We start from the raw sequence: 14194 nt of genomic DNA, 5'->3' as shown, positions 1-14194 counted from the left end.
GAAACTCTTTCTACTAGGAAATACTCGCTAATGCTAACTGTGAAAGCTGATGTTCTTTTCCTTCCTATTTGACTAACCTTAATGTTGCAGAGTACAGCTTTTCTCTTTAGGAGGAAATATATATATGGAAAAAAGAATCCTTCCAGATGGCAAGGAAAGTTTCTAGGGGCAAAGAAATCCTTTTCCATAAGGAGAAAATACTGGGCTGAAGAAACTGCCACCTGAACTCTCAAGCTCAAAACACTGAAGAAAGCAGTACAAGTGGAAGCTCTGAACTCTCCTAGCAGAAGTATATCACCATGCAGATTGCCCCCACAAAAGCTTACGGGTGTTTACAGATACTGCAGAAGAAGCCAGAGAAAGTGGCCAGAGGCAGGAATTAACCTCACCGCAATTATAAATAAATCAGATCCTCATATCCCTGGAATAAACCAATCCAAAGGGAAGACGGCTGTGGGTGCTGAGCTGTTAACAGCAAGATGATTAGTGTGGCGGCTCGCAAATACTATATTGGGCTATTTAAGAGGCAAGAGTGGCACCCTGTTGTCACAGAGCAGGAAAAGCAGAGAGAGAACAAAAAACAGAGCCCTGCGAGCTGACGGAAGCCAGCAGACAGGCCGGTCGCCATGTTCAATGCGGTGACTTTGCCCAGTCTAAGTCTTGGCTCCCACATCTGGTGCTTGATCCAGGTTGATCAGCTGCACTTCTGAGCATCAGCACCCAGGCTTTTCTGCTCATGTTTTTTTCCTATTGGGGAAAAAATGTGCCCTGAACTGAGGGGGCACAGGGCTGGAGACACGAGTGACTAAGCAGATCTGCCAAGGGGTTAAAGCGCATTGCATGGGGAGAAGGTCAGGGGTCAGATATGCCCAGCTCCACAGAGGCTGCCAGGGACCAGAGATGCAGTGGCAGGTGGACGAGGGTGCTGCTTACCCAGGGAAATGCACCCCCTTATTCCTGGAGCTCACAGAGAGCCTTCCAGCACCCTGATGTCTTCCCACTGAGGATGTCAGGGCCACTTAATGCAAAGTTTGATCCCTGGAAGAGGGAGTCAAGCATTCTCTTTCTTCTCTGCTGTGTGTCAGCTTGCATTGTTCAATTTCTTTGTTTCCTAACTGAATCCCATCATTGTGGCTGACTGCCTCACTTACTTGAAGTGAGCTGAGCTAGGAAACATGTTTCTCGACAAGGGTGCATTCTCTGAGGTGCTAAGAAGGGCAGAGCTAAGCTCAGCCCCTGCAGAGAGAGAAAGAAAAAAAAATTCCTATATATTGTTTTATGAGAACATTACAGACAAAAAACCAAAAAGGTTTCTCCTGCAACCAGCTCAAAAAAGCCTGCCATACACCATACGCACACTAAGGAGGTCAGTGCCTCCGTGGCGAAGCTCAGAGGCTGTGCATTGACTCTTAAGTGACAAGGCCAGGTGGCAGAGTATAAAAGGACTCCAGTTGGGAAAGTCAAATTCCTTCTTTATCAAATAAGAGGACTGGATAAGATCTAGGTCTAGGAGGAACCCAAAAGTTCTGTGAACCCAAGAAGAAAATATTGTCAGGGCTAAAGGAACCCAATCCCAAACAGCTAATCACTCAGATTCCACAAACCCTGATTGGTTATCGACATGAGATCCTCCATCCTCTTCTGTGTACAGGATGCTGGCTGATTTGACAGGTGTCTGCTGCCATGGGAAGATGATGTCCGTTCCAGGTGAGTTACCTGAGTGCCCTCTAGACTCCTGCCCTACACCTTAAGGTCAACCTTGCCAGATTCAAATTCTTTCCCAAGGCTTGCCTCTTCAGCCTGTGTGGCAAAGGGTCTGAATCCGCCAATTTCTGTCTTTTTAAAAAAATAATACTCATGTGTTACATTTACTTAGAGGAAGAGTTTCACCCTCGATCCGTATCTATAGAACTCAAAAAGCACTCGGTATACAGGGAATCCTCACTGACAAATTTGAGTTAATGCAGAAACAGACAAGTAACTCACACTGCTGCATCATAGAGAACACATCAATCTTCCCCATGTGTGGAAATAAGACACACGGTCTCCAGTTCAGCTCTGGTGGCCATCTACATCCAGCTTCCATCTTCATCCACAATTGCAATACCCTGAGAATGACCGTCATGAGGCATGATTCCCTCCGACTTGCGTGTGTCCTCCCACGTGTGTGCAGCTTACTTTGACAGGGCTCTTTGCAGGAACATGTACTTTATCAGGTTTGATTAATGAAAACATGGCCTGGGATGCCTCCGAATGGACTCCCATCAGCTATCTTTACACTTTTCCAGATAAGAATTCTGCAAGAAAGCCGATCTCAGGGACACAAGGCAGGAATTATGAGAAACACATTGTTCAGCATCACACTGATCCTTCTGAAAGTGTGGCTTGGCCAGAGCCACTTTTCTGCATCCATGTCAGATAGACGCGAGAGAGAGGGAGCTGGCCCTCCAAAGGGATGCCGTTTACATTTACTTGGCTCAGAGGAGAGACTCTCGGGGTGTGGTGAATTCGGGTCTTCTGTAGGTCAGACTATAACAGACCATCCCTGAAAGGCCCCAAGACCCCTGGCAGCTCCCCCACCTCCCCCTGATCCCCACCAGCTCCTCCTCCTCCTGGAGCTGAGAGTGCTGGTTCAGAATTCTCTTTCGATGGAGAGTGACGGGAAGAAGAGAGAAAAACCACACTACTGTGGGAATGTCCATTTTCTTTGCCTTGCAGAACCTGATAAGGACCCTCCTGTGAATCCCCTAAGCATTGAAATCTCCCCTCCCTGGGAAGGCACCCGGAGGGCAGCCGTTTAAATCCTGGACAGAGTCATGCTGACACCTAGGGGTAGATGTTAAAAAAAAAAAAAAAAAGAAAAAAAAGAGCCAGTCCAGAAAAAGCTGGGCCCAACCAGATGCAGGAACAGGTGGCAACTTGTACCTCCTGCAGCTTCCGAGAAGGAGCTGCTGTCCTTCCCTGCTCCTCTCGACCTGTCCCCAGTTCAGCCTCCCTGCATGCCTAGAGAAGATCCCCAAAAATCTGTCCAGCGATCCCCCACAAAGGAGGGCAAAGTATGGCCTTCATAAAAATTGGCTGGGTCTGGACTCTGTGTAGTCTCCCATCTGCCTGAGAAAAGCAGCTATTTGGAGAGGAATGAGGTAGAGAATGTAGAAAGCTGCAAGGAGATACACCAGCAGGGCCTCCATCCGGCAGGGACACAGACCAGGAGGTTCCAAACCTTCCAGAGGCAGCTAGAAACGCTTTCTTACCAAACTCGCTGGCGCAGAGATGTTCAATGATGGCTTCGGATTTCAACTCGTTGTCACAGGGAGGACACACCGTTGTGCCTGGGAAAGGAAGTAGGGAGAAACAGAACTGTAAGTTACAGAGCAGGAAGGGAGCAGCCCCTGGGGAAGAGATCAGCCCTGGGTCCAGGCTGAAAGTGACTAAAGGTCTTCTGGAACTTATGAAGGGGACCTGAGAATTGAAAAGAAGAAGGCTTGAGCCCAGGGTCTACAATCAGAGCAGGCGCGGGTTTCTTGAAACATTTTGGCCCAGAGCTGCTAAATGTGACACAGTTATTTAAGCCAGCATGACCTGAGGCTGGGTGGGGGCAGGTCATGTGAATGATGACTTGTGGGACGCTGTGAGTGCCGGGAAAAGCTGGCTTACGAACTCACAGAGATCTCTTCCTGGCGTTTGTTTCCCATCCTCTCCCTTCTCCTTTCAATACCTCCCTCCGATTCCTGCCCCCTTCCCATTTCCACACTCCCAGCTAGCCTGCTGATCCCTCTGACCAGATCTCCGGGAGCCAAGAGAGAAAGAAACTCAGCCAGACTCACAAACTCCAGCCCTCAGCCCCTGAACACTTCCTCTCCAAAAGGGCCACCGCAGCAGGAGGCCAGGGCAGGCGGGCGGGGTGGGGCACTAGCAGGCACTGCCAAATGGGAGGACAGGGCTGGATAGGAAGGGGCCCTTTGGAGGCTCTTTCCTGGGCAACTGTGAAGTGCTTTGAAGAGGAGGTGTGTGGGGGCAGATGTGCATAACGCTGGGAGGCAGCTCCACTGCCTGGGAGGAGATATCTGAGGCCAGGGCAGAGGCCTCCTCCAAGCCAATATACTTCTGAAGTCGGAAGAGGTAAAGGACCCCTGCTTCCCAGGACAGAGGGAGAGCCGGACAGCGCTTTCCTCCAAGAGCTGAAGTGGCTTATCATCATTGTCATCATCCTCACCTATCAAGCAGCCTGGAGCTTACTGACTGTCTAGGAAATATCATGAGCACATTCTAGGGGCACCCCAACCCCAGGCACAGCACAGGAGGCCAAGCCAGGCTGGAGCTGAAGAGCACAGGAAAGTCACACCTGACACTGCACTCAGGGAGAGCAGGTGGGGCTTGGTGTGCTTGGAGCCCACTGTTCTTCATCCTCCTCCACCGTGGCTTCTGTGGCAGCATCTCCCTCCCCATCAGCTCCCACTATGGCTCAGACATTGAAATAGGCAAAGGCTCCACAAGTGGAAGAGAAGAGTGGACCTGCAGAGCACCCCCAGCTCAAGGCTGCCCTCAAGACACAGGTGCCCATAGACCACTCCCCACTTCCAAGCAGGGTCCCTGCAGGGCCCAGCAGAGACCCCATCCTTAGTTTTTATTGACACATTCTTCTCCCACCTTTATTCTGCACCCAGGAGCAAACACCTTCCAGATTCTCAGTGCGGTTAAGAACCACGCTCCAAGCAGACGATGGCATGACTGTCCTTAGCCCAGATGCTGGAAATCTGCTTTGCACCCAGAACTTGAGATTGGGTTCTAGAGGTGGTCATTCTCACAAAGGAGACAAGAATTTTGCATTATGGTTTTTGCTTCCGCTTGGGGAAGAGGAAGTGTGACAACATGGAAAAGACCAGGTTGCTTGCACAAGGAGAGTGAACTGTGCTTTTGGGTTTTCCTTGTTTAGGTTATTTTGAAAAAAGAAAAGTGGGATTTACACAAACACACATTGCAAGGTTCTGTGAATACAATCTTGACCAAATAGCAAAGTCACAGTGATCCGAATATAAAGGGCACATCTTGCCCACTCCACACACTCATTGCATCTCCTCTGGACGCTTGAAGTTCACCTGACCCAACCAGCCAAGGATGGCTCTGCACTTCTCAGGGACATTTTCCTCAGTCCCGTCAAATATGTTTTGACTTCAGTGCCTCTCAGAATGGCAGGAGCTCATTGGGGTGGGCTCTGTGTGTTTTTATCACGGCTTTCCCCTATCTCAGCTTTTCTAACGGCTGACTCTGGAGCAGCCTGATCCAGAGAGAGAAAGAGAAATGTGTGATACGGTATTAATCTGCACCTCATTGGTACGTCTTAGGGCCGTACAGGCTGCGTCTGCAGGAGAAATCCACCCAGTCATCCTTCTGAAAGGTGGAACTAAACAGCTGTTTTCAGGTGTATTTCAAATAATGTTTAAAGCAAATGAACAACAACAACAAAAAAAAGTTTTGTGTTTATTAATATTTAAGGGGGTGTGGAGGAGACAGCCCAACAACTGAATCAGGATTAAGTGATTTTTGTAATATATCAATCCACACACACAAGTGCGCACGCTCTCTCTCGCTCTCTCTCTCTCTCTCTCTTTTTTCTTTCCCTCTCTCACATACAACCCCCACAATCTTCCCTGGCCAGTTCCTGGGGGTCCAAAAAGGAGCCCTAAGGAAGGCTTTCTGGGGAACTGAGGGCTCTGTGGCCTCTGCCAGGCTGATTAAATGCACGACATGCCCAAACGACAACAAAATCAAACCCAGTGCGCTGGCTCATACAACTTCAACCAGTAAAACCAGGCAGAGAGGGAAACAACAATGCATCAGCCTGGGAGTTCACAGTTCTAGTGGAAGTGCCAAATTTAGAAATAACTTCCCTAGAAAAAGGAACAATTGCCTCTTCCATAACAGAAGCTGCTATGGCTTGGGTATCAGCCTTTGTGGGGGGAAAAATGTCAAGTCATTTCTCATTATCAGGTTTCTCCTTAGTAACACATGACCACGGAGAGCTGGCCAATACCCCAAAACTGAATATGCCCAAGTGTGTGAAAAGAAACTAGTATGCAAAGATACAACACTGCTTTGAAAATGCATTTTAATTTTAAAGAATAAAAGCATAAAGAATAAACGAATAAAAGAGTAGTGCATGCGTACTTATTCTCATTGGAAAGTACCAGTTATTACTCCACAGCCACAAGCCATAAGGTTATGAGGATCAGTAGTCAGGTTTGTCTCTACACACCTACACACACACACACACACACGCCCCACCCTCCCCTCCACAGGGACCTCGGAGGAAATCACGTGGGGCTCCCTTACACCAGGGATTGCAGTCCTGGGGAGGATGGTGTGCCCTCTCAGGGCAGAGCCCCCCACCAAAACCACTGAGGGGAAAACCAGTTCCAAGCCCCACTCCCGACCGGCCCTCTCCCCGCTTTTCTCTTTGTTCCTCAAAGACCTGTCTTGAGAGGGTGACTACCTGAGCGCTGCTGGGAGGAGAGTGAGGACGGTTCCAAGCCAGGCTGAGAAGGGCGCCGACTGGTGGAACTGCAGCCAAGGGGCAAAAGGTGTCCGGAAGACAGCGATTATGGGGTTTCCCCACCCCATCACAGCCTTTTGGGGGCTGGGGTGAGGATTCTTTCCTCTCTTCTGCAGGCAACCCGTCCAATCCCCCCATGTTCCCTGTGGACTGCAGCACCTTTTCCGCAGCCGATCCCCCTAAGGTGTCCACTCATGTCTGCAGCCAGTCCCAGAAAGAGACCATCGGTGGCCATTGGGAATGGACTCCAGCTCAGGGCTGGGCACGGCCTCTCAGGGCAGGGCCGGGCTAATCCCCACTGGCTGAGGAAGGGGAGAAGGAAATTCCCGCAGGCTTCAGGGAATGGGTGCACGCCAACAGAACACAAGGCGCTTTGTTTGCTCCAGGTAACTGCTCAGTTCTCGCTCGCGAAGTGCAGATGTATCCGCTACCCACACTCCATTCCCACCACGAGCTGACCCTGAGAGCAGCGGTGCCCAGATCTGGCCACTGCGGACAATCAGTGCGTTTCCACCCAGCCATCTAATGTCAGTCACTGTGGACCCATCTCCTCCCTCCTTAGAATAAGCAAAAGCATCCAAAATTTGGGGTGTCCCTTTTCCCAACCTGCCCAAATCCTCACTCTGAGGAGCCAGGTGACTGTACGCCCCTCTTTTAGCATCAATAACAGAGTTAAAAAGACACTTTAGGTGAGCTAAGTGTAGGCAACCGTTCTCCCCACCCTAAAGGCCCTCCTCAAAAAGCCCTCAGGAAGCCTGTGTGTTGCTAAGCGCAGCTGGGGTACAGCTCCCCCATCCCTGACCCTCTCCACACCTCAGAGCCTAAACTTCGCTTCCAACGAATTCTGGGTTCAATTTACTGCTATCGAAGTCAGGCCTGTGATGTGCATATTTTATATTTATATTTATTTCATTTTGACTTCCCAGAATTTTTTTCTTCCCCCTCAAGAATAAGGGGGTTCTGAGAGGAACTTCAGGCCGGTCCCTCAGGCTATTAGGAAAGTCTCCAATTTGCAGGGCTGCTCTCCCCGGGAGGAGATGAACAATGAGCTAATTACATTTTTATCTTTCTAATGAGCTGAGGATTTGTGTAAATGAGAGAAGCAGGGGGTAAGCGAGAGGGAGGGAGAAAATACTTTCCACCCCCAGCCCTGCGAGGGCAGAGCTGGTACCTGGAAGGGGTGGAGAAACAGAAGCCTCCATGCTTCCTAAACTTTCTCAGCCAGTTCCGCAGCAATCCCGAAGCTACTTGACTGAATGACCAGGGAAGGAAAGGGCTTGGTTTTATTTTTTAAATCTTTGTCGAACCTATGAAAATAAACAAAAGCTGCGTCAAACATTCTCTCGGCCTTTCTGAACTTTCTACATTTTGGGTTTTGGTTTTTTCCTCCCGTCTAGGAGGTTAAAAACTTCGATGGGGTCTCGGAGTTCTCCCCGAGGAGAGGGAAGCTTCCCTGTTACTTAAAGCGCAAAGCTTTGCTTCAGGTATGGAAAAGGCGAAGCTGGATCCCAGGAAGATTGGCTCCGGAGACCACAGCGAGTCCCTGCGAGGCCGAGGCACAGATCCACCGCTCCTGGGCCAGCCCCGCCGTGCACCTGGGTCGCGAGGGGTGCTGAGCGATACCTGGGACAGACCAGACGCGCTTAGGAATCACGTGCACAGCATGCGAGCAACCTCGGGCCGTCAGTCCCCAGCGCCTGGACCCAGCGGCGGGCAGGCGTAGGGTGGCGCTGGTTCTCCTGCAGCCCCCGCCGGGGGAGTGGGGAGGAGGCGGGGGCGGTTCGCACACGTGGGAGGGGGCAGCCTTACCTTGGGGCTTGGAGGCTTCGGTGGCATTGGGCGGCGTCATGGCGATGCAGACGTCCCCTTCGGGGAACTTGTCACACTTGAGCATCTCGGGCCAGTAGAAGCCGAAGAACTGCATGACCGGCTCGCACGAGTCGCGCACGGCCTCGCAGAGCCAGCGGCACGGGTAGATGGGCCGATCCAGGCAGACGGGCGCGAACAGCGAGCAGAGGAAGACCTGGGTGCCGGCGTGGCAGTTCTTGTTGAGCAGGGGCACCCAGCTGCTGGCCTGCTGCTTCACCTCCGCCATGGTCTCGTGCTCCAGCAGGTTGGGCAGCACCATCTTCTTGTAGCCTACGTTGTGGCACAGCCGCAGATCCGCAGGGATGTCCACGCACTGCGGCGGCTTGGTGTAGAAGCGCCCGCTCTGGTACGGGCCGATGTCCGACTGGAAGCTCACGTAGTCGTACTCGCTGGCCAAGCCCACTGCCAGGAGCGCGGCGCCCAGCGCCAGCAGCACTCCCAGGGCTGCCCCCCGGCAGCCCCCCGCGCTGCGCCTGCTGCCCATGCCGGCTCTGCTCCCTGTCTCCCGCGACGTCGGGGCTGCCTCCGCCGCCTCCCCGCGCGCGTCCCGCCGCAAACTTCCAGGGACCTCCTGGGACAAAAGGCGCAGTCCCCAGCGCTGTCCGGCTGTGCGGCCGCAAGCTGCTGCCCGGTCCCCCCAGCCGGTGGCGGCCCTTGGCCTGCGGTCGGAGGCGGCGCGGGCGGGGAGGCGGCCCTGCGGCTGGGTGCGCCCCGGCTCCAGGAGGCACAGCAAGCAGGAAGGCGCGGGGCGGCGGGCGCGCAGCACCGACTCGCGAGGCTGCAGGGCTGGAGTGCGCGGGGCTCCTACGGCCGAGCCCTCGGAGCCGCCCCGCGCAGCCAATCAGCTCCCGGCGGGGCGAGCCGCACTCGTTACCACGTCCGTCACCGGCGCGGGAGCCAATCGCCTCCCTTGCGAGCGGGTTCGGTTTACTAGAACCAGCCACAGCTCAACATCCCTTAAAAAACAAAACCAAAAATACATAAATGAAAGGGGGAGGAGGAAAGAGACAAGGGGAAAAAAAGAGGGGGAATGGATCGCGGCGTGGGGTGGAGAGAGACCAGGGCAGACCCTGTAATTAACTCGCACTGGCTTGCAGAGAAGCGAGGAGCCTGGATCATACTTAAACCCATGACATTATGAAGGCTTTTTTTTTTTTTTTTTTTTTTTTTTATTTGAGACGGAGTTTCGCTGTTGTTGCCCAAGTTGGAGTGCAGTGGCACGATCTCGGCTCATTGCAACCTCCGCCTCCCGGGTTCAAGCGATTCTCCTGCCTCAGCCTCCCGAGTAGCTGGGATTACAGCCGCGCGCCACCATGCCGGCTAATTTTTTGTATTTTTAGTAGAGACGGGGTTTCACCATGTTAGTCAGGCTGGTCTCGAAACTCCTGACCTCAGGTGATCCGCCTGCCCTCGGCCTCCCAAACTTTTTTTCTTCTTTCTTTTTCTTTTTGAACACTGTTTCCTAATTTCAACCAACAGCCCTTTAGACTAGAGGCTCCTCTCCTCGGTTCTCTAGCTGCGGTGCAGACAGGTCGTTTCCCAACTAACTGGGGGTCAGGAACGCTGAAGCGAGGGAGGTCTGCGTATAAATCCCCAACGGGCCTGGCTGGGCTCCCTGGAAGGCGAGGCGAAGGCGCAGTTGGAGTTGTTTGCTGTGAGCAGCGCCTCTCCAGGTGGGGCCACCCATGGTGGCCCTCAACACTGGGGCAGTGGGTGGACTTTGCCCGGTGTGGCGGGAAGTCCTGCTAGCAACGGTATTAGCTTTGGGAGGACACTTTTTTAAACACACACAGATAGATAGATAGATAGATAGATAGATAGATAGATAGATAGATAGATAGATAGATGGATGGATGGATGGATGGATGGATGGATGGATGGATGGATGGATGGATGGATAGATAGATAGATAGATAGATAGATAGATAGATAGATAGATAGATAGATAGATAGATAGATTTAAATAGAAAAACTCTACTCAAGTCCTAGCCCAGGCGACAGCACATCTGTGTGTTTGTGGTGTGGAAAGCCAAAACATTAAAAACACATGTGCACTTATCAGCGTGGCTGGTGTGAATACCAAGTCCATCACTCAGACACACATGCTAAGGTCAGACGCAGTCCAGGAACGTCAAGTCAGAACCAAGGGTCCCCACTAGGTCAGACGCCAAGAGGACAGCATCAGCACAAACAGCTGGGCCCCCAGGAACGGAAGTCTCTCTGCTACCCTCTACCTCGAATTCCTGAGAATTCTTCGTAGATTTCAAACATTCCCCTGAGAGGGAGGGTTAAGCTCCGGAGAGCTGGGAGTGAGACCCGGACTATCCCGGGACAGAAGACCACAGCAAACAGTTCATGAAGTTCCTGGAGTCTCCACACCTTCTGTTCCTAAGTGCGGGTGGAGAGAGGCCGATGTGTTCATAACCGAATCTGAGCGCACACCCCATGTGGCAAAGGGGCCACAGATCTTAGCGCTCCACAGAGACACCGTAGGAGGCGCTGCCTTGCCGGCCAGCTTGTTTGTAAAGCTCTAGGGAGCTTGCTTTGGACTCTGCAGACCTAATTTCTTGATGGACAGATTCCAAGTGAAACGACTAGAGTTTGTGAAGAAGCAGGGCTGTTTTCTTAAAGCAATCGTGCCCATACGGACACGGTGATTCCACGATGCACACAGGAGGCTTCTGCAGAGGGATGACTTCTCTGTCATTTCATGGCCAATGGAAGATGCCTTGACACCCAAGAGGTGACACGGGGGCTGGGAGGTAGACACAGAGAAGAGAAAGCAAGATTTGGATGGCCAAGGGTTAATCCCAAGACAATTGGTGAGGCCAGCCTGTGGAGCTGAGGAAGACATTCCTCACAGAGAATAGACCGCAGGAGACCCGGCAACTGTGTCTCAATTCAAGGGGCATTTAGAGAAAAATGCTGTTTGGTAGGGGGTCTTTTTGTCTCCTAGGGCCAGGTCCCCTGCCTCAAGCCAAATGTGTCTTTGCTCACTGAAAAGATGGGTGTTTGCAGATAACATCCTCTCACCTTTGAACCCAGGCTTAGCTGACGGCTCAGTCACATTTCAGTTTTCTCGAATGGCAGGAGGGCCTGTGTCTGTCCACCGTTAAATGCTGGAAATTCATCCAGGTGACTGCCCTGGAAGTCCCAAGTCAAGAGTAAATCTCACAAATCCATTCAGGGGAAGACCTCGCCCGTGTCTGTTCACTCCGCGTAGACTTTGATCACCTCCAGTTGCCACCTCCCCCACCCACCCCTAGTGGTCCTACTGCTTTACTGACCCCTGCTGGGAACACAATTGTCTCTGTGGAAAAGGGAGTGATGGGAGAAGACCCCAGAATCCTATATCCAGTGCACTCCTGACTCCTCCCAGACCCAGCTGGAAAGGAAAGACCCTAGACCTCAGTCCCACCGAGAGACTTTAATCCATTCCTGGGATGTGGGAGAGGGACCGCCCGCCCCCCACCCTTCCAGGCAATTCACATGCTGCATAACAGCGCCAGGCAGAACAACCTGAGGACTTTGTATTGTAGAGGTACATACAGTACTTTTGTCCTTTTACTTATTGTCAAATGTTTGCACTTCAAAATCCAGTCCCCTGTTTCCTAATGGCAACTGTGTGTGTGTTTGTGTGTGCATGCACTCCTGTGTGTACAGGAGAAGATTCTGGAACAAAGGTCCTTTAAACATGCAACTGACATGACAGAGCTCCCAGATATAAGGATTCCTGAGTATGAGAACTGTGGGCCAGGAGACATATCCTCCCTTCTTCTTAAATGGCTTAAATAAACAGAGGCAAAATGCAGCTTTAACTTATGTTTCTCATTTCCCAAAAGTTCTGATTTTCCCACACTGCTAGATGCCCATGCATGAAGCCTGGAAGCACGTCCTCTGTTGCTTCAAAACACCAGCTTGAGGAGGCATTCGCAGTTCTTCAGCCTCCACAGAGGGTCACAGAGGGCCCCCCCCAGGTGCCTCCCAGGTGGCCTCTTCCCACACAGAGAGCTTTTTCCTGGCTTCTCCTGGAAAAACTGGGAGGGGAGCCTTCCCAGCCATAGCTCCCATTGTGTTCCACTATCATATCATCAGTGATTTCTGCCATCCTCTCCAAAGATACACTCACCTCACTCTCCCTCAGCCAACAGCACTAGGGAGGGAGCTCCGCCTGAAGCTGGGTGTCCGTGGGTCAGGGGCAATGCCAAGGAAAGCATGCTGGCCCACAGTCAGAGGACACAGGCTACAGCCTCAGCTCTGCTCCTAACTGGCTGGGTTGACTCATGGGAATCACCCTTCCTCTTTCTGGCCTTAGTGTTCTCATCTGTGAAATAGAGCTATTAATGCCTGCCCAGCTGCCCTGCTAGCTCACAAGTGTGAATTCTCAGCATGTAGGGTCACTCGAGGCACATCCTTAGACTTTCAAGCGAGTCTGAAAGGACCAAAATGGTATTCGATGTCAGATGCCGTGAAACCTGGTCATGCTCTTACTTGGACAAGCTTCTTCTGCATTCTGCCTCTGTAGATGTGTAATCCTGAGCCTTTTTAACTCTTTCAAGAACTGGCCTGACCTGCTACCTGAACTCTGGGAATGTCTGGGAAGCATCTTAAAAATTCGGAGTTGAAGGCAAATTCCAGCCCCATCTCTTCTTAGAGTAAGCACCCCTCCCTCTTCATCTTTTTTTTTTTTTTTTTTTCAATACGGGGTCTCACTCTGTTCCCCAGGCTGGAGTGCAGTGGCAGGACCTTGGCTCACTGCAGCCTTGACCTCCTGGGCTCAGGCAATCCTCCCACCTCAGCCTCCCAAGTAGCTGGGACTACAGACGCAGGCCACTACACCCAGCTATTTTTTTATTTTTATTTTTATTTATTATTTTTTTTTTTTTGGAGTGATGGGATTTTGCTATGTTATTCAGGCTGGTTTTGAACTCCTAGCCCCAAACAATCCTCCTGCCTCGGCCTCCCAGAGTGCTGGGATTACAGGCATGAGCCACCGCACCTAGTCCTCTGCACCATTCTTGACAGAAGCTAATGGAGCATTCCTTTTACTTGTTTGGGATATAGTCACCAAGTTCAAACAGTCCACGAGAATGTTCTTCCTTCCTTGAAGGGAAACTCTGCTCCCTATGATTTCTTACTAGGCCATCGCAGGATGAGTTCCTATCATAAGCAGCCAGGAAGACACCCTCAGCCAGCCCCAAACTGGGAGGCCAGGGTCACCATCCCTGCCCCTCTGTTCAGATGGTGACAACTGCCCACTCTCCAGGTGAGGCTCTGTCAAACTGGGCTTGACAATTTTTGTTCATTTATTACTACATTAATTGATTTATAATTTATATTATAAATATATTTATGGCGATAATTTGTATATAAATAAATGAAGATCTGCATACCACCTCCTAGAAAGAAGAGAACTAAAAATAAAAGGCATATTTTAAGAGGACTCTTTAAATAGAAATAAAAATATCAAATGGACTATTTCTCTGATTAAAATTCTCACACACTCTTTGTCCACAGGAAAAAGCCCAAGCTCCAGGATAATATCAGGACCCAGCCCTGACCCCCATGACCTCTCCAGCATCACCTCCCCACCACTCCGCGCCAGCCTAGTTTCCAGTCTCCAGAAATACTTGTACTTTCCCACCCAACGGCTTCTCGCTTGCCTCTCATCCTGGGCTCATGCTGTGTGCACATGCTGTCTTCTCTATCTGTAATGCCCTTCACTACTTTTGTACAAACTACTACTCATAGGGTTTCCAGATTTACAAATAA

The 14194-nt window shown here is 51.3% G+C and overlaps 1 protein-coding gene across 1 annotated transcript in view; it reads right to left on the bottom strand.

Moving 5' to 3' along the window:
• LOC105476541 (secreted frizzled related protein 1) overlaps positions 1-9219 on the bottom strand; it is a 47525-nt gene extending 38306 nt beyond the window's left edge. Inside the window, exons 1-2 of the mRNA XM_011732552.3 lie at positions 8363-9219; positions 3255-3332 (exon numbers count right to left, since the gene is read on the bottom strand). Of these exons, the coding sequence (XP_011730854.2) occupies positions 3255-3332; positions 8363-8906 (622 nt within the window). The 5' untranslated portion in view covers positions 8907-9219. The remainder of the gene's footprint in view (positions 1-3254; positions 3333-8362) is intronic.
• Between the last annotated feature and the right edge of the window lie 4975 nt (positions 9220-14194).

Source organism: Macaca nemestrina, chromosome 8, assembly GCF_043159975.1.
Source record: "Macaca nemestrina isolate mMacNem1 chromosome 8, mMacNem.hap1, whole genome shotgun sequence".
Taxonomy (NCBI): Eukaryota; Metazoa; Chordata; class Mammalia; order Primates; family Cercopithecidae; genus Macaca; species Macaca nemestrina.
This window is presented reverse-complemented; position numbering and strand designations above follow the sequence as displayed.